General features: G+C 42.1%; 2 protein-coding genes across 6 annotated transcripts in view; one reads left to right on the top strand and one right to left on the bottom strand.

The window, feature by feature from the left end:
* The window catches only part of Fbxo15 (F-box protein 15), a 56,827-nt gene extending 36,415 nt beyond the window's left edge, over positions 1 to 20,412 (bottom strand). Inside the window, exons 1-8 of one of the 5 annotated variants that reach the window (XM_036204320.1) lie at positions 19,775 to 20,412; positions 13,043 to 13,153; positions 7,278 to 7,382; positions 4,674 to 4,916; positions 3,872 to 4,081; positions 3,434 to 3,485; positions 1,015 to 1,097; positions 703 to 829 (exon numbers count right to left, since the gene is read on the bottom strand). In XM_036204320.1, coding sequence (XP_036060213.1) covers positions 703 to 829; positions 1,015 to 1,097; positions 3,434 to 3,485; positions 3,872 to 4,081; positions 4,674 to 4,916; positions 7,278 to 7,382; positions 13,043 to 13,153; positions 19,775 to 20,100 — 1,257 coding nt within the window. In that variant the 5' untranslated portion in view covers positions 20,101 to 20,412. The remainder of the gene's footprint in view (positions 1 to 702; positions 830 to 1,014; positions 1,098 to 3,433; positions 3,486 to 3,871; positions 4,082 to 4,673; positions 4,917 to 7,277; positions 7,383 to 13,042; positions 13,154 to 19,774) is intronic. The other 4 variants (XM_036204323.1, XM_036204321.1, XM_036204325.1 and 1 more) reach the window with 4 other exon arrangements.
* Timm21 (translocase of inner mitochondrial membrane 21) lies at positions 19,742 to 27,238 on the top strand. The gene is made up of 6 exons (XM_036204326.1): positions 19,742 to 21,119; positions 23,051 to 23,113; positions 23,199 to 23,296; positions 25,243 to 25,316; positions 25,399 to 25,504; positions 26,833 to 27,238. Exons 1-6 carry the CDS (start codon positions 20,825 to 20,827, stop codon positions 26,929 to 26,931), a joined length of 735 nt encoding a protein of 244 aa, XP_036060219.1. The 5' UTR covers positions 19,742 to 20,824; the 3' UTR covers positions 26,932 to 27,238.
* Positions 27,239 to 27,471: the final 233 nt, after the last annotated feature.

The raw sequence follows: 27,471 nt of genomic DNA, 5'->3' as shown, positions 1-27,471 counted from the left end.
GAATGCTTCCAAGTCTACATTCTGTCTCATGTATCAGTGTGCAAACATGGGACTGTGGAGGGGAACAACAGTCTGTGTGTGAACTCCATCTTACATATATAACAGTGTGCAAACATGGGACTGTGGAGGGGAATGACAGTCTGTGTGTAAACTCCATCTTACATATATAACAGTGTGCAAACACGGGACTGTGGAGGGGAACGACAGTCCATGTGTGAACTCCATCTTACATATATAACAGTGTGCAAACACAGGACTGTGGAGGGGAACGACAGTCCGTGTGTAAATTCCATCTTACATATATAACAGTGTGCAAACACAGGACTGTGGAGGGGAACAACAGTCCGTGTGTAAACTCCATCTTACATATATAACGGTGTGTAAACATGGGACTGTGGAGGGGAACGACAGTGTGTAAACTCCATCTTACATATATAACAGTGTGCAAACACGGGACTGTGGAGGGGAATGACAGTCCGTGTGTGAACTCCATCTTACATATATAACAGTGTGCAAACACAGGACTGTGGAGGGGAACAACAGTCCGTGTGTAAACTCCATCTTACATATATAACAGTGTGCAAACACGGGACTGTGGAGGGGAATAACAGTCCGTGTGTGAACTCCATCTTACATATATAACAGTGTGTAAACACGGGACTGTGGAGGGGAACGACAGTCTGTTCATGAACGCCATCTTACCTGCCACAGCCCCACCAGGAGGCCAGGATTTAGACAGAATATCCGGACAAGTCTGTCACAGCCAACCATGGTAGACTTGCTTAAATGACTCAGATCATACTTTGCAATTAAAGACAGCCATCGTGGTCTTGGAATACCATGCCAAGAGAAGAGAGAGAGATGTGAACTTTCCAATATGTCTTGTTGTCAAGTCTCATTAGGGTAACTAAAAATGCTTTTGAAGAGCAATTTATACACACTAACATGCTCAAACCAAGTGACATAATTATGGAGCCTTGTACAACTGAGAGGCAAATACACCAAGTTTCTTACCCTACTACGTTTTTCTTCCCCTCCCTCTCGCTCTTCCTCTGAGAGCAGATGTGCCTTTTTTCCAAAGTTTTTGTAAGGCAGAGCTGAGAAACAGTGAAAACTGAAATATTAGAAAATAAATTTAAGCTGGAATCATGACTGTTTTCATGAGAGAGCCACACAGAACTACTCTCAGTCTTAGTGCTCAAGAGCAAATACTCAGATGTGTAGGAGATGCCTTCACTGTGTTCCACATTAAGAGGGAATACTATCGACAAGTATAATGCATGGCAGACAACAACATATGGCTCAGGAAATTAGAAAAGAGCTGAGATCGCAATGGATAATCAGCAGAGCCAGAGCATTAGGAAAAGGCCCCACCATACTGGGACACTGCATCTGGAATTTACTTCCAGGAACTAGTACTCAAGACAACCAGTGATAAACATGCAGATACTGAGTAAAACAAAGCAGGGTCACCTGTGGCACTGTTTCAAAGCAGAGGAGGGCTGTAGGGCAACAGAACCAATCTGCAGCTCTCATGTGGCAGGATTCTAGCACTGTGTTCCTAAGGGATTTTTATGCTGAGAACAATAACTAGATAGCAGAGCTGGTTGGTGAGATTTGTGACATATTAACTAAAAGTAGACACATGAAGAACATGCCTGGAGGATGAGGAAGGCAGGACCAGTGACTTAAATACAAATTCAAGAAAACTCCAGGGGAAACCTTAGCTCCAGCTGACAGTGTCTTTACAACATCACAGACTGGGTCCCAACATGTGAGACACCTGCTCAGAGGGAAAGCCAGAAAGTCCAAAGACAAAATCCCATGACAGCACAGGAGCTCTAACAGATGCTCAACAGCTGGCAATTGCTGCTGCTATCAAGACAGGACAGAAAGAGGCAGTGAGGTGGAGACAGCAGAAAGCCTCTTCCCTTCATCTTCAATATACCAAAGCTTGGAAACACGCTCAAGTACGGCTATGGGAATATTAAACAGACTCTGGGGACAAACTAAGTCCTCATTCACCTTAGCTTTCAAGCCACGGCCATAGCCACTGAGGCCTCTGAAAACATTATACACTCATTCTCACAAACCTGGAGGGCATAGGACTGCATGGACTGAGAGGGGAACACTAACAAGAATGACAGCTGAGAGTCCATCTAGAAAGGTCTAAGCTGCAGGGAAATTATTGCAATAACACCTCAAGCACTTTTGATATTCCCAGAAAAATTTCATTGAAGAAACAAATACTAGCGTAAGTATAGGTCCCTCCTGGCCACAAAGACACAGGCAAGGATCATCCCTCGTGATGAAAGCACTGGCCTATACAAACTGCAGAGAGGCCCAAGAGGCCCATCAAAACAAATTCTTGAAACACACTTTCAGCTCTGCTTACCACTGCCGATCAAGGTGGCCCATAGAGTTTAAATGAAAATCAGTTATGTTAGATTAACTTCCCCCAGTGAATTCCTGCATTCATTACCATGTAGTAACCAGTATCTGATCTTGATGGCAATTTCTGAGAACATATATACTTTTAAGTGAGTTCTACAATTCAACATAACATGTGAACTTTAAACCCATAGTCTTACAAGTTGTTTTAATTAATATTAACTAACTTGTACCAGTACCTATAAACAATAATCCATGATACACCAAGTAACACATCATCATCCTATCCAAACAGTGAATTTTGTGTATTCCTACCCCAAATATAATTTCAGAATGTATACAACTTACCTACTATATTAGAAAAACTTGGAAGTTCATCATACAAATTTCAGACTTATCCAAATAAAAATATCACTTAAAAAAGTAACTGTGTTGTCAAAACATATCTACTAATATATTGGGGAAAATAATCCATGTTTTTACACTGATAATGCTCTCAGAACACAGCAAGCATGGGCAGCAATGAGAGGCCTGAGTATAACCACTAAGCAGCCAAAGGGCTGGCACACAGAGGAGCCAACAGCAAGCCCATGGCAGGGAGACCATGAAGTAACAGCGTCCCTTCATAGGGACGGAGACACGAGGGACCCATGACAACCGCAGTAAGCAAAGCCGGTGAGAAAAATCAGTGTGGAAAATGCTGCTAAGAGTCAAAGACAGCAACACAGGGAGGAGCAGGACAGACAGCAGCATACAGTTGTGGAGAAGGAGACACTACCACAGTGCAACAGGTTGATAGAAACACTGTTAGCCTGCTTGGGACCTAAGGATCTACGCCTGCCACGGTCCAGCTTTTCCAAGACAATGGTCACTGATGATGTGGGATTTGCTGGGAGAAGCAGATGTGAGTGTTTTAGTGTGTGTGGACTCAGGGAAAAGCATTTAACGGGAGGATGAGTGTTCTGGAGGGAACACTCATCTGACCTAGAGATTTCACAACTCAGTCTCTTGATCTTCACCCTAACAGCCATCAGCATCCTACCAATTTACAGGTGAGAAGATGGAGGCAGAACCAGGTGCACATGGTCACACATCTAGTAAATTCAAGAGAAAAATCACACAAAATAATTGATAATTGTATTCATAAAGTATTTAAACTAAAATCAGCATATAATAATTGAAGAATATGCAAATTTACATCATTTGTTAAAAGTAAGAATATAGAAATGCCACACATCATCTAATAAACTTTTAAAACTGGACTCATTTTTTTACTGTTAAAATATTAAAAAAAATTTATATTTAGACCTAAATGTGACAAGCCCAGTATCTTCTGTTCCATAGCAATGCAGAATGACAGGAACGTCTTTGAGATACAATCAAATTAAAATACACTGGTGGTATTTTTGAATTACAAGGAATGCCAATTAATACCCAGGTCCAGAAGTCCTTGGCAATGTGCTACTGAATTAGTACTTACCCATTTGGGTCAGGGGTTTTATACCGGTCCATAAAAACTGGCGTCACACCACACAAATCCAGGGTGGACAATGTGGCTAGACACGGCCAATTTTTGCCATGCCACACAACAGTGACAGACGTATCATTTAAGGAAAGATCAACATGTTGCATGATGTGTTCCTTTCCACTTTTCTCTCTTAATATAATTGCCCAACCTAGGCCAGATAGTCTAGAGAAAGAAAAGAAAGCTCAAAATGCTTTCACAGAAAGCACTCTAGATCAACACCCACACTTCATATGTCATTTCCATGATACCTACTTCTTTAAAAGACAAAATTCAACATCCTTGGCACACTGCTGACATATTTCCATTTCACCCACAGCACCTTCTGAACCTTTTTCTCCTCCCAACAAATACTCCCTGAGTATTTATGATGTTCCATGACTGGCAGTTCAGACAATGGAAGGGCACCTTCAACACTCTAGCTCTACTCCATATCATGAGGCTGTTTCTGCTGTTTATAAAAACGTGAGCCAGTATCAAAATATTGTACACTTTACAGATACAAAAACACACACAAGAGAAAACTATCAGAGATAGTCCTATCTAATATTAACTGCTCGTCTAGTCTAGGAGTGTAGCTCATGGGATCCATTTCCCTAGCATATGTAAGACCCTAGTTTCCAACCTGAGGCCTGCAACTAAGTAAAACGCCTGCACATCCACGGTATATCTGGAAATGACAACATCCGGTTAGAAATGGCAAGGTTCCATGGGTCTGTCCAGGAGCCACTGGAGTGTCCAAGAGTAGCCTACACACCTGAGGGCCTCTTTGGTTTTCACTGGAAGACCTGTGTAGGAGTTGACAGGTTTGAGAATGTGGGCTAGTGCTGCTTTCACAGATGAGATCTGCTTTGTAATATATTCTTTCTTCCAGTACCCAACTTCTCTATCCTCAACTGACAGTACACTCACAGATGTGGCTGTCTCTTCCACTTTATTAACTTTCCAGTGTGATCTTTTTGATGAAAATGCAGCTGAGTAGATCTTAAGCCAAATAAAACTGGAAGAAAGGGATAAAATAAGCAATTTGGAGACACTGTAAAGTACTCATAACAGCAACATATCACATTAGAGATACACAATAACTTTTAATTTTCAAATAGGCTAATTCCATCAATAATTTACATGTCTTCATGTGTACAGTGGACCACAGTCTGAAATGAAATGTTTTAGACCCACTATACCCAAAAGCACATAAAAAAGAGAAAAGCCTGTTTCCCGAGTCAGGTTTAAATTTAAGAATTCCATGTTATTTGGGATCATCCAAATACTGTCTTTCTGCAAGATAACTAAGTAGGAGTTCAATCATACAAAAATCAGCACTGTACACAAATACAAAATAATAAGTAAATACCATTATACATTTGTGGTGACATTTTATTTGTGTTCTAGCAAATAAAACTCATCTGGGGATCAGAGAACAGAACAGCCACTAGATTAGACATCGAGGCCACACAGTGGTAGCACACACCCTTAATCCTATCACTCGGGAGGCAGAGGTCCATCTGGAGCTCTATGAGCTCAAGGCCACACTGATCTCATGTCTTTGCTTGGGAAGGACACAGGCCTTTAATTCCAGGAAGTAAACGCAGAAAGCAGGAAGATATATAAGGCTTGAGCACCAGGCTTTTAGCAGCAGTTCAAATGAGACCCTCAGGGGTGAGGACTCAGAGGCTTTCAGTCTAATGATTCATGGACACAGGATCAGCTGAGGAGTTGGCGAGGTTGGCTGTGGCTTGTTCTATTCCTCTGATCTCTCAGTTTTCACCCCCAATATCTGGCTCAGGCTTTTTATTAATAAAACCATTTAGCAATTCATGCTACATACATTCATTTTGCTTCCTATCTTTAAGTTTTTAACAATGTGCATGCCCTTATTTCAAAAAGGTAAAATAGTGAAAGTCATTAAAATATAGCAACAGTTAAATTTTCCTGAGCACACATGTCAACTGTTATTTAAGCAATTCACATACATTAACTCATTTAGTCCTCCCAATAAACACATGAGGTAGCTACTGTTTTTATCCCTATTGTACAGATGATACACAGGCTGTATAACTGCAGCCTAGACTGGTACAATCAAATGTGCATATACACATGAATATACACACATTTTTAATGACTCAAAAATTATCTATTCATTCCAGAATTATTGCCAAATGTTATCTACTAGTTGATGTAGATAAAACATAAGAATTACTTGCACCTTTTAAAGTTAGGAGACAAGAACCTCCCTTCCCAATTAAAGCTTGTTCCCTTTGGAGTGTGAAAACAGTGGAGGACAGCCTTAATGAGATGAGAGGATTTACTACAGGTTCCTCACTTAAAGGGCAAACACAAGAACATCAAAGACATATTGGACCAGTCATTTCAGAACTAGATTATTCATTCTGATGACCTGAAGAAACTGTAAAAATATGGATTCCAGACCACCAAATTACAATCTTGCAAAGCACTAAATTATAATCTTCACAAATGCAGAGTTGGAATCCAAAGTTTTATGTTTTCCCAGCTGATTGTGAAACTGTCTTTCATGGACTAGCGCCTGAGAATACACTATAGAGAATGTTCCCTATCTACCATGCTCCAAGAATATAAAATACTGCAGCCTATCTGTCATTCTCCACACCCTTAATCAAACCAACCTGGATTCTTTATCTTGATGTTTTTCCTAACAATCAGCAGGTTCTACATAGAAATCAATATTATCATGGTCTTTGATAAAGATTGAGAGCCCTAAAAAGCCAAGAAGTGGGCACAAAATGCTCAGTAGATATTAGGAGGACTCCAACTCTCTCTACACAGGTGAAATTCTAGGTGCAGGCCAAGCTCACAAAGAAAAATAGAAGCAATGTACTCATAGATGCCTGAGAGCCTAACTGATGGGCCTCTCTGATTCCCACAGTAAGGCCTTCACATGCTGGGTCTCTCTCCTCCCCTCTCTCACTCTTCCATATATCAAATATATTGGCAGATTTGAAAGGAAGAGCTAAGTCAATTTAACAGGGCCCCTCCCACTTTTTCTCTATGATCTGCATGACCACCAGTAGAGAGCACACCATCTGCCCAAGACCAGGTAAAAAGTTCTTTGAATGAATGAGTCTATCACGTTGGGGACCCCTAATCACAGATCAAAATTTTATTCTACAGATGCAATCTTCAGTATATGCAAAGAATATTCCAGATCTTACACTCATAAATGCAAATGTTTGAAAGTACATAACTACATATAACATTAGACACATCACTGTCTAATAAGTAATAAAACTAATTCTCTTAACTTTCAGGAAATGGCTAAAATGCCTACTAATTTTCACGATTTCTATGATCACATACAACAGACAGACAGTATTCTCCTTACTTGTCACTGGCCAAATGATAGAAGCGTCTGCTCACACATCCAATGCACAGCAAGCTCACAGCATCCAAGTAGGAAAATATAGTCAGCAAGATTTCAGAGGGCATTCTGAGAAAGGAGGGGGAAAATTAAAACAAGTTAACCAATACTGAGTCTACAAATTACTCAGAATACAACTGGCTATGCATCTCTAAAGAGAGGGCGACAAACATATTCATCTCTTTAATAAGCAAACTGTTCTCTCACCCTCAATTAATTTCTTGATTGTAATTTTCTGATTATTACCATTCTCATTGCACAGACCAATTTAGAGATTATAAGACACAGAGAACTGACTTTTTCAGTATGTCAACCACATCTGCACATCTGAATCAACAGGCAGTACTTCAATGATTCCATCATGAATGTATATTATTCTCTGCTGCAAAGCAGGAAATGGAGGATGGGAACACACTCTCACCATGAATAATGCTTCTAGAAATGGAAACATGAACTGTGTTCATACCTAACCTACATTTCAGGTTCCCATTCACCAGCCTGCTAAATGTCCTACAGAGGGACACTGACTGCTTCTTTTCTAGTTGAAGAAAACTTCAGGCCTCATAGTGTCTTCTGAAGGGCTTCATGTCTAAATGAATCATGTTATAATGTATTATCAAGATTCCTTCTACTTCCATAGTTGCAGAATTCTACACACACCACAAGAATTGGGCAGCATGAACAAATCAGGAATGGGCCTCCAAGCACCTGTATCAGCATTTGGCTGAGATGGGAGAAAGAAAATGTAGGGATAAAGGACTAAAGAAAACAGTTTGGGGCCAACTTAAAATGGCTTGGTCAGTCTCTACTTGAGATTTTAGTAACTGAAAAAATTTTATTTATTAATAGAATTCAATGATCAAACATTCATAGGGAAATATTAGTCCTAAGACTCTGAAAATACTAAGAAAGAATCATGTGGAACCTTAGAGAAAGCCAACTAGTTCCACACGTACTTGATACATGTCACCATGTGAATGTACCCACTGCTCAAGGCTTCTGCAAGAACAGGCAACCTCACCTCAGTTAAATCCCCCCCCCCCCCCCGCCGCCAAAATCTCTTACATTCAGAATCAGCATGTTAGACACAAAACTGGGGAGGTTTGGGCATTGTGCTGGCTAGTTTTATGTCTGCTTGACACAAGCGGATCATCTGAGAGAAGGGAACCTGAACTGATGCTTCAGTAACACAGGGCTGTCGGCAGGCCTCTAAGGCATTTTCTTAATTGGTGATTGATGGGGGAGGTCCCAGCCCATTCTGATGATGGGCTGAGACCTCAACTGTGGGTGATACCATCCCTGGACCTGTGGTCCTGGACTCTATAAGAAAGCAAGCTGAGCAGCCCAGAGAGCAACCCAGGAAGCACCACGCCCACCCCCATTCTCCCACACCCCATCATCCTGCATCCCCCCATGGCCTCTGCATCAGTTTCTGTCTCGGGTTCCAGCCCAGTCTCAGTTCCTGCCTTGACTTCCCACAATGGACTAAGATTCCAGACATGTACACCAGATCAACCCTCTCCTCAAGTTCCTTTTGGTCATGGTGTTTCACCACAGCAATAGAGAAGTAACTAAAACAGTCCTTTCATATGTTAAATGTTTTATAGAAGTCTGCCCCTATTTTTAAAAATTATTGTAATTCAAACAAATTTAGAGTTGATCATAAAGACATCTCAGAAAGGTATGGAGTAACTAAGAATTTAAGTAAACAAAATCCCATTCAAGTGAGGCATTAATTAAGTTTCACCTTCTTATCTGCCAGAATTGAACATGGGGGAGATATGTATCTTGACATCTACATATAATATAACTTGATCCCATCTACCCATCACTGTTCCAAGTCCTTTGAATAAGTGACTGTAAGTGCTCAACCATCACCGAGAAACATCTATGTAAGCAGCTCCACCCCCTGCCAAGGCTCAGGGAACATACTGGAAGATGGGGAAAGAGTGTAAGAACAGGAGGATGCAGAGGACTTCTGTGAAATGCTGTCGTGTAGACATGGCATGGCCGTTGCTCAAACTCACAGTAGCCCTTGTTACCTACACAAGACCCATATAATACATTCATACTTACTACTTAATGAATTTGTTTCCCAGCTGGAACAACCAGTGTTTACACGCACACTGAGTTACTTTCTATTGGATTCTAATTAATTCACCTAAGTCACTTGAATGGAGATAAGGAATGATGAAGAAAGAAAAGGAGTGAGTGAGTGAGAGACAGGGCAGAACCAAATATGTGACAGGAATCTCCACTTCAAGTGAGAAGTCTGCGCTAAGAAACAAACTCAGCAGATTTGAATGTGTTCATTTTCAATACTATGGTGATAGTAGTGGTATGAATGAGAACTGTACCCCACAGTCTTAGGTATTTGAATACTTAGTCCAATCCAGTTGGTGACAATATTTGGAAAGGCTGACGAGGCGTGATCTTGCTGGAGGAAGTGTGTACCTAGAGGCAGGCTTTGAGGGGCCTTGCCCTCCCTACACCCAGTCCCCTCTCTACTTTGTGCTTTCAAGATGTGAGCTCTCAGCATTCTGCTCCATGGCCTCTAACTCTCTGGAGCCATCAACAAAATAAACTTTTTTCTACGCTGCCATGTGTTCTATCAGAAGGACAGAAAAGTAACTAACCCAGTGACCAAGCTACAAACATGTCTTTGTCCCTACTGTACACAATGAATCCATCCCAATATTCTTGCACACACCATTCCCACCCTTACACCCAACCCATTTCTTCAGAGAACTCTCACTTCCTTCTATCAAACCACTTTTGCACTGGATCCCCACTCATGTCCTCAAAGCCTTCAGGCCCTCTTCATCCGTTCAGGCCTCCATCTTCTCCATTATCACATCAGCCTTTGAACTGTGACCAAAATGTCTCATCTTCATATTTATCTGCTGATCTAACCCCACCTTTCCCCTTCTCTAGCTGCAACACAACCTCTGCAATACAACTGGCTGCAGAGCTTCTAGGAAAGAAAAACAACAAAAGAAAATACACCAACTTGTCTCCACTTACTGCCTCGAAGCCAACGCTATCGGGGACTATGGGGGTCTAACCCCTCGATAGTCCCCTCCCAGGGTCCAGGAAGAATCTACAACCAGCTGATAATCTTTGATTAAAAGAAACTCCTTAGTTCATACACTTTCTTATTCTGTGTTTGTTTTCTGTCTACACAGCTTCTATTCTGCTCTCATGTCTAGCTCCTTTCTTGCCTGATTTCTCTCTATATTTAACTATTGTCCCCTCTAGGTTCTATCTTAATTCCTTCATCTTGTTCTGTCCCTTCTAGGTTCTCATCCATCTAGTTCTTTCCCCTATCAGCTTCTCTCCCATCTCCTTCTCTCTCCTCTGGCTCTTCCTCATCTTGTTCTCCCCCATCTGGCTCCTCCTCATCTCCCATCTCGTTCCTCTAGTACTCTCTTCTAGTCCTTCAATCTAGTTCTCCCCCATCTGTTTGTTCCTCTCAAGTTCTTACCCATCTAGTTCTTCCATTCTCTTTTCTCTTCTCCGTCCAGTGCCCTGGAAGTCATGGTATAAGAAGGGAGGGTCCGAGCTAAATAGTGTAAAGCTATTACTTAATGTCCACCTGACCTAGGCGGTGTCCCCTTGTGGAATTTACCTGTATATGGACTGCTATCACTGTTAGTCCTTGAAAGTTGGGCGCCAACCTGGGCGGTGTCTCCTTGTGGTATTTATGTTAAGTCAGGAGACTTACACGTTGGCTGTTATTGTTAGTCCTCAGAAGTTGGGCGCCCACCTGGGTGGTGGTGCTTCCTCTAGTCCTTGAAAGTGGCTTAGGGAGATATCTGATTCTAGAGAAAGCCTTTCCTGAGGCTGTTCTCCAAAGTCCTGGAATGTGTATGTCCAGAGAGTGATCAGTCCACACTGTTAGCCCTTCTTGGGGAAAAGTCAACTGGGAAAACTATGAAAACACACATGATTTTCATAACAGAATACAGCTGATATATAACAAGCCAAGTAACACCAAAAACTCCTTGGAATTTGGCTTCCTCTGGAGGAATTCCCTGATCCCTCCAGGTAGTGACTTTGCCATAACCAGCTGAGTTCTTATGATATACTCCTGTGGCCCGCAGCAGTACGCCTCCTCTTTTCTGTTTCTTATCATATAGATACAAAATGCAAAACAACACAGCAATAAGTGGTTGGCCCTCTCCTTCTTTAACACTCTTCCAGCCCCTCCCCCTCACAGGTCCTCCCCATCTGTGGTTGCTTCTCAGCGTCCCAGTACCTCTGGGTTTCCCATTAGACAAGTATCTTTGTTCTTGCCCCAGGTCCCCCAGTGATGCAGGGCAGCCAGCACTGGACCTGTGGGGTCTCCGCAAGCTCCCTGGTCACCAGCAGGACTCTCTTCTGTACTCCCCACTTCACCGGAATTCTTCCACATCCCTAGCAGCAGTACCTCCATTCACACATCTGCAGGAGCCAACAGTTTGGGATGCCCATCTAATGTCTGTTGACCCCTCAATGACATCTATTTTATATATGCATGATGTCAATTAGACCTCCAAATGTCCCAACTTGCCTGTCTCACTATCTCCCTCCTCCTGGAACAGAGAAACAAAGAATATAAACAAAATACTTTAGAAGTCCAGCTTCTACCAAGGGCCTGGCAGCCCCAAATCATGGGAGCCTGTGCCTATCCCATCACACTAGCTACCTAGTGCCTCTCCTACAGGAAGCCCACCCACCTCTGTACCCCTAGGTTCCCACTCTGGGACATTCTTCTCCAAGCTCTTTAATCTCAACTTTCACTTTCCATCTTCAAAGTCACCTCCCCGAGGAAGCCTTTCCTACCACCTGATTTTATTATTCTGGGGTATGGAATTCACTCATTTTCTTGACAGCATGCACCCCAATTTATAATTTTTCACTTAAAAAATCCCTCTCAGTAGGCCATCAGCTTGTAGAAAATACATGTGAAGGCTCACCATGTGTCCCTCAGCATCAGATTATTATGTAAAGATCCTATTCCCAGAGTAAAGGGTTTTAAACATAACTGATGTCCTTAATTATCTCTTTTGACTTCTATATGTAAAAAAATATACTAAAATCGGTACATTGAAATGTACATATAAAATATGGTACTATTGGCGGAACTAATTATGATACAGTATTAAACATCCAATTGTGAATTAGTTTTGCAATACACAGGGTCTTCAGGCTTTGCATCCTGGGGTAAAAGGTCTCTCCATGAAAATACCAACATGGCAGGGCTCCAAGGGATGCTAATTACGTCAATGTATCCCATAATGGTATTATAACACACATCTATAGACATCTTAAATATCAGTTCACAATTTTTTTAAAGATTGAATAGATTTTGGTTCCAATGGCCACAGTACAGATCTCACAGTAACAAAGAGTTCCAAATATCTGATCTAAAAAATCCCAGACTCATACAACTTTAGAAGAAACATGGGTCTTTATCTACTGAGAAGTGAATAATTAGGAAGAACAATTTAATAGAAGGAAAATTCAATGTACTTGTCACCTTTAGAAGTTGAGTTTCCTAAAACTAGTCAAATACGGATAATGGTGACAGGCTCATGACTCATGTCAAACTCTGTGTTGTACATTCTTCCTACATAACCCTATTCTTAGAAAGCTCAAAATAGCAACTTGGTATACGCTGCACTATAATTTTCTCTAAAAAACCCCATGCCTAAAGCCCCCCACCCCAGGAGAAGCAGGCTGCATACCTGTCCAGGGATAGAAAACAGATGGAGGAGGACTTCTCGTTGGGCTGGTCACGACTGGTAGACTGCCTCCAGACAGATGAGCCTCTGGCAAGTCTGGCCCCAGGACTCCTTCTGAAAGCACAAGTAAGAACTTCAAGTTATATAATTACCAAATGAGGTGGATTATCTGTCCCCTACAAAATTCTGAAGGATCAATAAACTTCAAAGATTATTCAATGTGAAACTTCATCTCTGGAAGTAAAGACAGAAGGAGAAAAGAATGGAGGGGACAGAGGAAGGGGTTCAAACCAAGTGTGTGCTAGGTAAACAAACCTAAAGTCTGCACTTAGAGTGCAATACTTGTGCTCATTATAGACTGCCGCCCTGTCAAAGAGGCATTCCAAGACGGACGTACGGAAGGGGGACAAAGAGGGATGATAAACATGTTGCTCTAGTTTCACTTTGTTGCTGCAACACAATGTTCTAACCAAAACCAATTTAGAGGAGAGTGGGCTTATTACAGGCTGTGGCTCATCAATGAGAACAGAAACCTAAGGAGGAGTGTGAGAAGCAGAATCCACAGAGCAACACTGCCTGCTGGCTCACCACAGGCTCAGGCTGAGCTAGCTTTCTACGGCCCAGGACCACATACATGTCCAGGGAATGGTGATGCCCATGATAGGCTGGCCCCTCCATCAATTAACAGTCAAGACAATCACTCACAAACATGCCAGGGGCCAATCTGATCTGGGCAATCCCCAACTGAGATTCCCTTCTCAAATGGTTTTAGGCTGTGTCAAGCTAACAAGTAAATTTAACTAAGACATATTGAGTGGCCAGTTTCATTAATATAACAGAAACCTAATGAAGGTAGAATCCATACATTTTTAATAACTTCCTATCTGTAAGCTACATCTGTCAACACAACCTACAACTTTGTTGATCTTTGAAAGAGTTTCAAAAGATAGCATTAACTATCCTTTAAAGGTTTAACTATTCTTTAGTTAAGCACAGAAGTACCTATATCCAAAGGTTTCCCACATTTTAATATCATATATCCAATAAACTATATTTTAATTGGCTGTCTTTTAGTGATGCATAAAATAATGCATCTTATAATTTACAGGTTTTAAGTATTGATGAAATAAACACACTCTTTCAAAGTTCCTAAAGCAAGTTTGTATGAAGGTCAGTCCTGAAAACAAGTGAGGCTCACTAGCAGACTGGAGGAGGGCTGAAGGAACAGGCAGTCACAGTCCACAGATCCCAGTTTTAGGAAGTAGCCGCATGACCTCTCCTAGTGGACTCTATTGCTCTTAGGAACGCCGACAACTACTTCTTTGAGCAATGTACAACACACATCCATCAGCTACTGATACAACTCTACACCCTGCATGCTATTTAGGGGACAATATAGAGTACATACTACCCATTTCTCATTCACCAATGTTTAACCACCCTCAGGATCAACCTGGTTCCCAAAATGTATTTGTAGTAACACCAAAAAAAGGACTTGATTAGAAGCAAAAATAGGCTGTCCTAAGAATTTCAATGGAAAGCTAATTAACTCTCTGGAAGCTGATATACCAAATGGGCCATAAAAGACGCCAATTCTCAACACCAAGCACATCCTACCATTAGAAGCACAAGCAACAAAGGGTCCTTAACCAAAGCCTCAGTTGACTGAGCAGCAATGCAGCCTTTTACCTTTTGCCAAGATAGTACTCCACAATATGTATCTATCTGTAATCGTCAAATCCTCCACAAGTGCCCAGCTGCCCCGCTCAACCAGCACCATTCCTCCTGACTTCTGAGCAGCAGCAGAATGATTTTTCTCCCCTGGTTAGCAACAAGCAGAGTGGCCTGCACATGAGAAGCTCCCCATAAATATTAGCTGTGGTCTGCACCCTGGCAGCCTGGCATGAGAGGGTGGATAAACTCTCCCAGAGCCTGAAGGGTAACCACACACACAGTAGAACTACAGACAGCACATGCTTCTGCACTCAGCCTTGAGCAAATGTAGCCCAGTGTGCATCCTGTCTCATCTGACTCTCCAGTTTGAACCAGGCCAGACAGTGGGTCTCAGTCTGACTCTGGAGAGCAGAAAGGTGGGATAAGAGGCATACATCTGAAAGTCTGAGAATGTCACCCTAGACTCTAATCAGAAAACCCTAACTCTATCATATACTTTTATACTTCTGTTGAAATTCTGTGTTCAAACAAAGATTTCTACAGAAGAAAAGCTTCAAGCCCATTTACTTGGCCCTCACACAAAAATCAGAAGCAAAGAATGATGCCCAAATAATACTAGCTTCCTAGGATTGGTCTAACCATGAATCACAAAATGGAGCGGTCCATCAACAAAATGTATTGGGAAGGGAAGGTACCAGTCAACACAGTAAGTCACTTTTCTTGTGATTATTCTTACAGTCCATATTGACTTACATATACAATCTATGTGGAGGCTTGATCCAAGAAGTCCAAGGTTTCATACATATGCTAAGCACTGAATGAAAACTAAGCACTTTCTCTCACTAACACACACAGTTCTTTTCAATATAAACAAACACTGATATGGCAAGTCAAGTATAAACTTACCTAAAGAGCATTATGATATTGGTAACCACATATTTTTTTCAATCAAGAGATGCTAGATGGCTGCTGAGATGGTTCAGGGCTTATGAGTGGGTGCTGCACTCAGAGAGGACTCGAGTTTGGTTCCTAGCATCTACACCAGGCAGCACCAGGCAGCTCACAACTGCCTGAATTTCAGTTCCAGGAGAACCTAAGGCCCCTGGCATCTACCAGCACCTGCACTTAGGTGCAAGAAACCTCACACAAACACACACACCTTAGGCCTATCTAAAAGAACAAAGAAAAATAATATGGTGCATAAACTTCAACCTAGCAAAAACCAAACATGCTAAGGACTCTTGTCACCATGTTACAGAGAAGCTGACTATCTCGCTGGTGCACGGACAGACAGAGCAGTAAGGGTCTTATGCAGCCAAGTCTAGTAGTGAGATCCTTAAAAAGCATACATGTTTTTTAAAGCCAGAATCCCATTTCTACAAATAAGCCTTAACTCAAGAAAATGTGCCCTGACTGTTCTCTCAATAAATGTCCACCTCAAAGCTATTTGTCCTGGAGAAGAAAAACAGTAGACACAGCTAGGGATAGGAACTGGTAAAGTTGCACTGTATCCATGACGTTAACAACAGCCAACGGAGAAGCAGTGTCTACACAGTCGTTTCATATAAACAGGCCCACGCTGCCTTCCATATCTGCATAGCTTGCTACTCATGACTTTAAGCACTTACTCAAACATGACCTCATCCAGAGGTCCTTGGAAGCCATCTCAAACTCGAATCCAGCTCCTGAGGACAAGCCCTTTAAGCTCTTCCCCTGTGTCACCATGTCACCATCAAACACTGAACTTGACTGTCTTCTCTACTATCACCTAGTGGCTTTCACCCCGTACTCTCTTCAGCACCCACAACATACACAGCCTTCAGGCAGTATTCAACACTTTCCAAATAAATACACCAGTTGAAATACCAGGCCACAGTTTAATAGTAAATCTATTTTTTTAATTTCTCTAAAAGAAAAAGGTATGTGGGTACATACACAACACACACACACACACACACACACGCAAATGTCCGGAAGAAAAGCCAATATATCAAAGCTAAGATATAGTCATAAGAACAATGTCTGGTTGTAGCAATGTATACAGTAGGCAGGCCTCAGTACAATTTCTATGTTCTCTTAATATTTTATGTCTTATAAAGGCTTCTATTTAAATCATTTCATATCTGCCCCCAAAGTTTTTGTGTCAATTTTACACATCAGAAAGAGGACCTCTGTGGCCTCTGCCCACATCTCAGGGCTATGCCTCTGAGAAGCACATTACTACTACTCATTTTTCAAGAACATGGGAACACAGAGAGGCCTGATCCAGGCAGTTCACACCAAGGTTAACTCACTTGCTGAGAAAAGTCTCATGAAATGAAGAGTCATCTCTTTTCTAAGTATGTGTACAAGAACTGTAGATTAACGTTTACTATATCTTCAACATCAAGCTGTTTACCCTCCCTGCACAGTTAAATAACAACTAGGCAGGTAGGTACTTTGTGGCATCAGTTATTTAGAAAAGAAAAAGGTACCAAAGGTTTTTCCCTAACCTGATACCAAACAGATATGCATATCTTTGACTAAAGCATTTACTACAGCTTATTTAACTAGTTTATTCTTCAAATACATCTTGATGGCATATTCTGCACAAGGGAATGCATTTAAAACTTATTGCATCCTACATTTATAAGAAAAGCAAGGATATTTTATTTTTAACACTTTTCTGAAAATGGCATGGTTACAACTAAGTCTCCAACTAGGTAATTTAAAAGATATTATGGTCCCAAGCTAGAAGAGGAGCATCCCCAAGATTCTCCTGACAACCCTTTTGGAGCTTTTCTTACTATTTCAAATACCTGTCAATTTAATTTTGGCATGATTGAAAAGCACATCTCCATTTCTTCCTGAAACTGACTTCACATTGTAAATGGGCCACTTCACTAAACAACCAGTGAGCTGAACACATATCTTCAAACAATTGTATATCAAATCCACTGTTGAGTTTGGAAACATTTTTCAAGTACCACAAAGAAAACATCCAGACAGAAGGACAATGGAGTAGCAATAAATACATCTTGAGTCAACATTTTGCCGATAGCTTAAAATAAGCTCAAGACATTTATAAAAATAACTTTAAATTGTATTTGCTAGTAAGAAATAAATCAAATTAGAGTAGGTATAAATTAGCCAAACCTGATATGCATTCTGCTGTATTTCTATAGAACATAATGTTTATAAATGTTCATATTTTGTGTTAAATGACGAACTAGTGATTCCCAATTGACATGCAATTTCCTCATGTAGCCCTGGCTGTACTGGAACTCGATCTGTAGACCAGGCTGGCCTTGAACTTGGAGATCCGCCTGCCTTCGCCTCGGGAGTGCTGGGATTAAAGGCGTGTAGCACCTTAGCACTGCTAATCACTGCCTTCTTAAAGCATAGCCAACCATTCATCCTTAGCAGCTGACTTTTCTTTACCAGAAGAATCTATGCAAGTCAAAATCACAGGCTGAGAGTTCCATCATGGCAGGTACTTTATTTAAATCGCTCTATCAGAAAGGTCACACAACTGAAAAGAAACAAAAGACTCAGATGAAATTCATTCTGCTCTCCCACACAGAGCACTACCTAAAGAGTAACTTGCCAGGTGATGGTGGCGCACACCTCTAACCCCAGCACTCGGGAGACAGAGCCAAGAGGATCTCTGTGAATTGGAGGCCAGCCTGGTCTACAGAGTAAGATCCAGGACAGGCACCAAAACTACACAGAGAAACCCTGTCTTGAAAAAAACAAAAAACAAACAAACAAAAATAATGCTGGTTGTAGTGGCGCATGCTGGTAGGGTTTACTGAAGGAGTCGGAGGCAGGAAGAAGGCCAGCCTGGGCTAAACATTACCAAAAAAAAGAATAACTTTAGGGATAGAAGAAAATTAAAGTTCAAGTTTCGAGTTTAAAGGCCAGTCTTCCTCTTCTTATTGCAAACAATGTCACCCTTCTGTCACAAGTCTTATGATGTGTCCATGAGAACTCAGTCAACAACTATTATAATGATGCCATCTTTCTTAAACCAGGTAAGAATGGGGACCTAGGAAGGACATAGGGTAGGGCCCTGGAGTTGGGGAGGGAGTAAGATAACCTAAGTAGTTGACATAACCTATTAAGAGGTTATTCTTACACCAAACAAAGATATTTGGATGCTTAAAAAGCATGTACACAACTGTTGCATGTATAAATCAAGTAAGCCTTGGAAATAAAATGAAAATCCTCAAGAATTTAAATTCTTGTCTGGCGTGAGGGCAATGGCCTTTAATCCCAGCACTTGGGAGGCAGAGGCAGGAGGATCTCGTAAGTTCTAGGACTGCCTACTCTATATAGTGAGTTCTCGGACAGGACAGCCAGGGCTACACAGAGACCCTGTCTGAAAAGGAAAAAAAGTAAATTCTCAGCATTATCTGTCCACCTAAGCGATCTAACTGGAGTGCACAAACAGCTCACCAGAAAGCAAGTTTAGTGAGGTACTTATTTGGGTGAATAAAGATTCTTCAGAGAGGTCCTTTTCCTATGCCCTAAAATCGTTTTCTATCACTGTGAGAGAGGAATATCCTTTGGCTTAAAGGCACTCCTTGAAAGAAACAGAAAGTTAACCTTGAGGACGGAACAGTGGTCTTGCAGGTCCTGACACTTAACAGGAACACTGCAAACTAGAACAGAGTTGCATAACAAGACGTGACTATCTAGAAAACAACTTAGCATGGTGGGAGAGGTGTACAAAACATGGAGGAAGGCTAAGGGGTGATTCTCGTGCTAAAATCTCTAAAGTACAAGAAAGGTACTTGAGAGCCTAGAGCCTCATCACGGGGCCTACCGAGGAATGGATGGAATGCTTAGTAACACGTTACCTCCAAAGTACCTCTACTTGTGTCCTACCTAACTTGAGGTACCCCAGGTTTCCAGGATGGAGAGGTTTCCCTCCGTCGTTCTTAATGATCTTTCGCGCGTTTAAAAAAAAAAAAAAAAAGGGGGGAGGAGTCACATGCCTGCGTGGGACCAATGAAAATTTTCCAGAAAGAGCAGTGGGGTGGGATACCGAAAGGAGACCCACCCGCGAGCCCGAGTCACCTGAACCCGGAGCGCCCCGCGGCAGCCGCAGCCACCCCCGCGCTGCCCCAGGTGGCGCCGTCACGGTGAAGGGACCCGCGCAGTGCCTGAAGGCCAAAACATCCCGGCCCCAGCATCCGACCGCGTCCGGTCGCCATGGAGACCCAAAGGTACCTTCCAGCTGCGCGACAGTGCAGAAGAGAAGCGCTGCCCCTCACGCGTGCGCAGAGCCGCGTCCAGGCTCGCGCGGACGTGGGCTGAGTGTCCCGGTGGACACCTCCGCTTTGGCTTCGGCAATGACGTTCTGGACCCTTCCGGGTCCGGCTTCTTTCCCATGCCCCGGTCATTCTGACGCCAGTTCACCGTTCCGAGCTGAGGGCGGGTGGCCTGTGGTGGCCCGGTTCATCTACGTGTGTTAGCTGTTTTTTTGAGCAGAAACGGAAACGCTGAAATTGTCACGTTCTCAGATTTATGGCAAACCCTCGACATGAACTTCTCAGTTGACAGTCCTCTATAAACAGGCTATGAGAACACGCAATTTGCAACTAATTCGTTTTTGCAAGTTCTGTTTAACCAGTGCAGCCATTGAAGAACCGGGACTGCCATTAACATCCCCGCCTCATCCTGCCGTAAGGACACTCAGCGCACGCGCAGAGGCCGGCGCGGAGGCGCCTGGGATTACAGACTGAGCTTGCGGCTTTCTGGATGCTTGGCATTGTGGGACATGTAGTCATCCTGCCTTCCTTTTTCTGTGGTTACACAGTAAAAAGTGAAGTCCTTAAACTGCGATTCCCAGGATGTGTGGGGTTTCCCAGGCTGCTTTGCGAAAGCATGGCGGGCAAGATGTGAATGTCAATAGTAAGGTAAATTTTAAATTTTAAAGGGCATTTTAATTCAAGACGAAAAAAGGACAGCAAGGTATGCGTAACCTCTCTTGGAGATTTTTCATCTTGATATCCACCTAACACACTGTGTAATGTAAATGAGTTGATTTCATGTTTTGTCCGCTTGAGTGTGTGGATTACTAAGCTTTAGAAGTTGCAGTCCCGAAGCTTCATAGTTTCTGTGAACATGATTTGTGTTTTTCTACGAGTTGTGCAGCATATGGAGAAGCTGCCCAGGTCCTGGGGCAGGCAATTGTTGCCACACTCTATGCTCACCAAAGCTTCCTTGAAGACTCAGCCTTTGAGATGGGGGCTGCTAGAGCAGAAGAAAACAGTGCATCCTAGAACTGTTTTGGGATTCACCCAGAAAACCTTCTGGACACAAGGACCGGACTCCCAGAAAGCAAAGGAGGACAGCAGCAAGCAAGTCTCTGTTACCAGAAATCAGAGAGGGGAAACTAGCCTCTCGACGTCTCAGAAAGGTAAATAAATATATAAAAATATTACTTCGGTAAAGACCAGCCCTCCCAGCCAACGTCACAAAATCTGCCAGATACCATTTTATGCCAAGTTCACGTCTAAAGATAGGATAGTAAACTGAAAAACATTAAAAGAATGAACAGAACTGTTAAATATATAGTTTACAACCAAACACTGTCGACCCGCAGTTTTCACAACTTTATAATTGTTTTGAAAATTGATCTCGAATTTGGTGTAGCTATTACATTGCGAATAATAATTGTGTGAATAAATAGGAAGAGATATTATTATCAGCCAGTAGAGAAAGTGTTATGTTGTTCAGTAACAGGCAGCTGCAGAAACTAACTTAACAGGTGTGTGTAATATTCACAGCTTTACAGTAGACATTATGGGAGCTATTGGTTCTTGAATTAGAAAATTCCTGTCAGGACTGAGTGTTCGAAGAAACAGGATCTTGGAGTGCCTAGGCCAATGACCTGATGTGGAAAGCAGAAACACATGTAGTTATGTCTTAGTCTAATTGTTACTATGCTCTCAATTTGGAGCCCCACACAGTGTTTGTTGATATGTAGTTTATGATATATGGATAATGGAATAGAGATTGTCATTGTAGGCCTCAGCCTCTGGGCCTAGTAAAGAGATTGGATTTATGAAGCAATTACTGTTTAGATCAATCCTATAAATTATACAGATTTTGGTAGATGCAATATTTCTATTTTCTTTTTTAAAAATTTTCTTTCTGTGTGTGTGTGTGTGTGTGTGTGTGTGTGTGTACAAGAGTGTAGTAGAACATGGAAGTCAGAAAAGGTTGTCAGATCCTCTGTAGCTGGAGTTACAGGCAATTGTGAGCCACCAGACGTCTGTTCTAGGAACTGAACTCCAGTTCTGCAAGATCAGCAAGTACTCTTAACCACTAAGCCATCTCTCTAGCCCCCTGAACACATTTCAAGTTGCAAACTGTACTAAAACCCAAAAGTACATTATTTTTAAATAAGTGAGCTTATTTATAATATTTTACTGTACATATGAAAAAAGTAGAGGCAAAATACCACCTGTTAATTTTTGATTTTCTGGAAAAATAAATTTTTAAGGATTGAAGTTAGAGAAATCTGGGTTCCTAATGTGACTATACTAACCTATAAGTGTACCAAAGAGGTAAATGTTCTCAGCATCTGTGAGAAAATGCACTGTAATGATGTAGCTTTTCACACATAGCCTGCACTTATGTAAATTATGTGTATAAATACATACTCCCCCATAATAATATCCTGATTGATTACCTTAGTTCCCCAGACTTCTCTTTAATCCATATGTTCATATACTTACTTAGTGCAGAAAAATAAGAACAGCCTCAGTAGGTTTTTTTGATTCAAAGATTGTCCAGGCCACCTACTTTCCAAGTCCAAGTTCAGTTTGAGGACTTGATGCACCAGTCAGTGGGGACCTGTGGGGTGGTACTGGTAAGAGTTGCTACCATTTGTTTGGGTCCCTTTGTTCCCTTGTCTTTGGGTTGACTGAGTTGGCATTCTTGGTCTGGACAGGGTAAACCTGTGTCCATGTTGCTCATCTGTGGCTGTTCTCGATCTGAGAGACTGATAAGGGTTTTCTGCCACTAGGAAGGAAGCAATATCAACACTGTGACCTTCAGTGAAAGAAGTACAGAGATGGTTAGGTCCTGTATACAGTCATACCACACCAGATAGCCTATTCTCTTCTGCTCTTGGAAGCTGAGGCTAGGCCTGGTTAGCACTAAGTGAAGGATTTTTTTATTTTTTTTTTGAAACTCTGAAGCTCAGGGACATTGAGATTAGCTGCTGAGAATGTTCCAGTGGACCTTGACCCCCACGTGCCACCTGCTCGAAACACCCAAAGCCTTCAGGGGCCAGGGTCCTGTAGACACTCTTATAACCTATCAACATTTTTTTCTTTGCAGTGAAAGAAGCTGGAAGAGACTTCACCTACTTGATAGTGGTGCTCTTTGGAGTCAGCATTACAGGTTAGAGAACCCAGCAAGTGCCTGAATACCTTTCCACAGCCTCTTACCCCATGGCTTTGCCTCATTTTTCTCTCTGCTTTTTCAGGTGGCTTGTTATACACGATTTTCAAAGAGCTGTTCTCTTCATCCAGTCCTAATATCATATATGGGAAAGCCTTAGAAAAATGCAGAACACATCCCGAGGTTAGTTCTCTGATGAGATGTTGGGAAGCAGGAATGCATCACTTCTGAAGCAGTGACATCCTACAATGTGGAGCTGCTTGGGTTGCTTTTATGTTATTAGGTCTTTGTTCACTGACTCACTTTGATACTGGTGTAGACGGACTTTTCTTTCTTGCCTGCCAGTTCCCAAATAACCAACACAGAGACTTGATATGGATTATAAATGCTTGGCCAATAGCTCAGGCTTGTTACTAGCTAACTCTTACAATTTAAATTAACCCATTTATATTAATCTATTTTCTGCCACATGGCATTACCTCTCTTTTATCTTGCACCTCCTATGTCCTTACTGTGTCTTGCTGGTGACTCCTCTGACTCTGCCCTTCTTCTTCCCATTGTCCTTAGTCTGGTTTTCCCACCTAACCTTATCCTGTCCAGCTATTGGCCAGTGAGCTTCTTTAGTGAAACAATCACAGGGTAATTTACACAGTGTACAGGATTATTCCACAGCATCCTGGCACTCAAAGATTACTATGTGTGTTTCATTTTACCAGTTTTTCATGGTTGTTAAGTGCCTCTGAGTCAGGGTGGATACTTTAGATGCTGGTCGTCTCTGGCATTTTTCCTTTTGTGTCCTCAACCACAGAGGGAAGTCTGAGAAGTATAGCCAAGAGAGTTGATTTTGGCAGAGACCACGCTTAGGACACCTCACTGTAATCGTTTGGAATTCGGGTAGTTTTGTGTGGTCTTCGGTAGGCGCCTAGCCTGTATTAGGATGCAGTGGTAATCCCAGACTGAGACAAATAGAACCATACAGAATATAGGAAGAGTGGGTGTTGTTGGGGTCATAGCTTCCTAGTTGGTCCTTAACTTCAGCAGGTCAGTTTTGTCGGCACTGGTTAAGTCCCACTTTTGCCGGGCTGTGTGCCCACCTTACAGTAGATCATCCTAATCTGACCCTGCTGGCTTAGCCTTTTAATTCTTTGTCAGTTAGTGCCTCTTTCAACTCTTGGGTCTTTGGTGACTGTTGACAAACAGCCTTCCTTTTCATGGACGCTTGCAGTAATAAGGACACTCAGCAAAGAGACAAAATATGGTATTTTTAGTTTTAGGATTCCAACGTATTTGCTTTGAAAATTCAATGCAAACTGTTTCTACATCAAGTGAATTTTCTCATTAGGAAGAGAAGACTTGCACCTGGTTTATTTAACAGCATCATCGTTACTTGACATTTTTTCCTCACTGTGCTTAGGGCTTTAAATTTTCATTTTTACCTCTCTTTTAATACTAGACACCTAATAATTTCATGTCAAATGCCTGTCCATTTTATCTTCTAATATGAGTGCTAGTAGAGGAATATTTCAATTCTTTGGTTTATTTGTTTCTTGTAAGGAGAGGAGACAGATTCACCTCAGCCTGTATCATTCTCTTTTTTTGCATATTTATGCATGTTTATTTATTTTCTTATTATGAAATTTTTTTATTCATTTTATATACCAATCATAGATTCCCCCGCTTCCATCCTCCTGTCCCTCTTCCCTCCCCCTCCAGTCTCATCCCAGCCCACCCCCAAGTCCCTCCTACAAGAAGGTAAGGCCTCCCATGGGGAGTCAGCAGAGCCTGGTACATTCAGTAGAGGCAGGTCCAAGCCCTACCCCCTGCCTCAACAGCCTGTATCATTCTGAAGCTACAAGTGACACTACAGAGTGAACTGAACCATTTCTGTCCCTGTGCATGAAATATTTACTTAAGTTATTTACAGTATGATTTTTACATAATGCCTTTTATTTCTAGTTTTCTTCTTTGAATCACCATTTTTGTTAAGGCCCTCACCATGCTGATTTTTTTTTTCTAGAAAATCACTTGGAATGTGCAAACAAATAATGTATCACTTGATTGTTAGAAAATATTTATACAGGAGCCATGAAAAGAGTCACACTGAAATAAGCATGGTCTCTGTTCTGCAGGTGATCAGTGTGTTTGGGGAGCCTGTTAAAGGCTACGGGGAAATGTCGAGGCGTGGGCGGAGACAGCATGTCAGGTAATACAGTGTCCTTGGGAGAACTCTAGGATAAATTTTAAATAAAAGGAATTTGGATGTCATCTTCTTATTTTCTTGACAGTTTTATTGAATATGCAAAAAATGGGCTAAAGCGCATCCGTGTGAAATTCTACATTGAGGGCTCTGAACCAGGGAAGCAAGGAACAGTGCATGCTGAAGTGGAAGAGGTATGCCCGCCTTGGGTCATGGGGGTCAGAAGGGATCACTGGGGTCCAGTGATTTTGAGCATAGTGTTGCTTCAGCTCCAGAGAGTTTAACAGCTAGGGAGTCTAGACCCCCAGAACTGCTACCCAGGGTTACTCAGAGAAAGATTTCTCAAGAGCAGAGATAGAAAGACTTCTTATCTGTAATAATTCACACACAACCTGAGGGTAATTCTCTTTTATTCTTCTTCAATATCCTCCAATTCCCTTGTTCTAATTCTATGGTTCTGAATCTTAAGTTCCAATGCTCTCCCGTGCTACGTCTTCTTTTGTCTCTCACTCTTGTACGCCATCATCTCTCACACTTTTCTCACTGCCCAGTCAGCTACATCCCTCACTCAGCACATACAGTCTCACCTCTGCCCAGCAATTGGCACAGCAGCTCTCCACATAGCTCTGCACAGCCCCCTCTCACAGCCAAAGCCCCCCCTCACAGACAAAGCCCCCCCACAGACAAAGCCCCCCTCACAGACAAAGCCCCCCCCACAGACAAAGCCCCCCCAGACAAAGCCCCCCCCACAGACAAAGCCCCCCTCACAGACAAACTCAGGACAATTATATGTTACATTTTCAGGGTCCAACCCATTCTCATAACACATGGTAAGTCACAGTTTCTCTCAAGCTAGGAAGGTCGTGCTGGCCAGGCAGTGAGTAACGCTTGGCCGTGCATGTAGCCCTTTTCCAGAAAGAAAGTGAAATTGAAATTCAGAACTTAACAGTAACAGTTAGTTGGCTGACCCCGGAGTCCTGTAACATAAACTGGGGCTGGGAGGACATGCAGAAAGTCAATTACTGCCAAGGGTTATGTCTACCAAAGGTGCTTCAGCAATAAACACCTGGGGGTCTGTCTTTGTGTATTCTCTGCAGGAGCAGCCAGTCTTCTCTGAATTTGTTCTGAAGTCCAAAATTAGCTGTCCTTGTGACTGAGAATACTGTTACTTCCCTGTGTCAGTTTTGAAAAATATTCTAGTATTATCAGAATTATACAGCTTAATCAGAAATCATCTTCCTAACCATCCACAGCTATACATGTGCCCAGAGATGTAAAACACACTACCAATAAGCTGTGGAAAAAACCCCAGCTGTTCTTTTTAGGGAGGTAAGTGGTGGCACATGAGAAAGTTACAGATAGGAAACAACCGGTTTCCACGGCCAGTGACCCCACAGACTTTGCCTGGTGGGGTTCCTCAACAGTTTTCATCTGGTAGGTCGACCTGTTGAACACTAGTTGTCACCTGCTGTATGCCACGGCCCTTGGCAGGAGAGGGTAACAACTTGTTCATGTTTTTCAGAACCCACAGAGCGGCCGGTTTGAATTTCGGTACATATTTGTGGAAGTGGCTCCTACTAGATCTGTTGTTGTTGAAGACAATCGTTCCCAAGAGAGTTAAGAGAGTCAGGCCAGCCTGCCGCTTCCTGCAGGGAAAAGGGGTTCATGGCACTGTGATCTTCACAACTCGTTCAGAATCGGTTCAGAAAAACAAGAATAAAAAGTGTGTCACACAGTGAGTGTAATGTGAGAGATCATGAGTTTGGACAAACCAAACTGAGTTCTTCTTGTGAAAATCATGAAATGTAGCGAATTTTACAGTATCATGTGGAGTTGTCAATCATGATAGCTCTATGTTCATGATAAATTTTTGTTGCTGAAATTTTATTACCACATAAATAAAAGTTTCAGTATTTTATGCTTTTTAATAGTGTGTGGTTTTCTATAGCCTACAAAATAAAAATAAAACTAACTCAAAGATGTCAAATTTTCACTTACTTTGGAATCTGATTTGAGATAAACGTGAAAATATTTAAGAACAGTAGTAAGGCAGATGATAAATACATTGTGGGAAGGTTACATGAATCCCTGGCCTTGGCAGTCCATCTGTGGACACTGTGCACACAGGGAGAGTGCACAATCCATAAGCAGGGGAATGACT

The sequence above is a fragment of the Onychomys torridus genome, chromosome 13 (assembly GCF_903995425.1).
Source record: "Onychomys torridus chromosome 13, mOncTor1.1, whole genome shotgun sequence".
NCBI lineage: Eukaryota > Metazoa > Chordata > Mammalia > Rodentia > Cricetidae > Onychomys > Onychomys torridus.
Note: the sequence above shows the minus strand (reverse complement) of the source record. Positions and strands in the feature narration are given on the sequence as shown.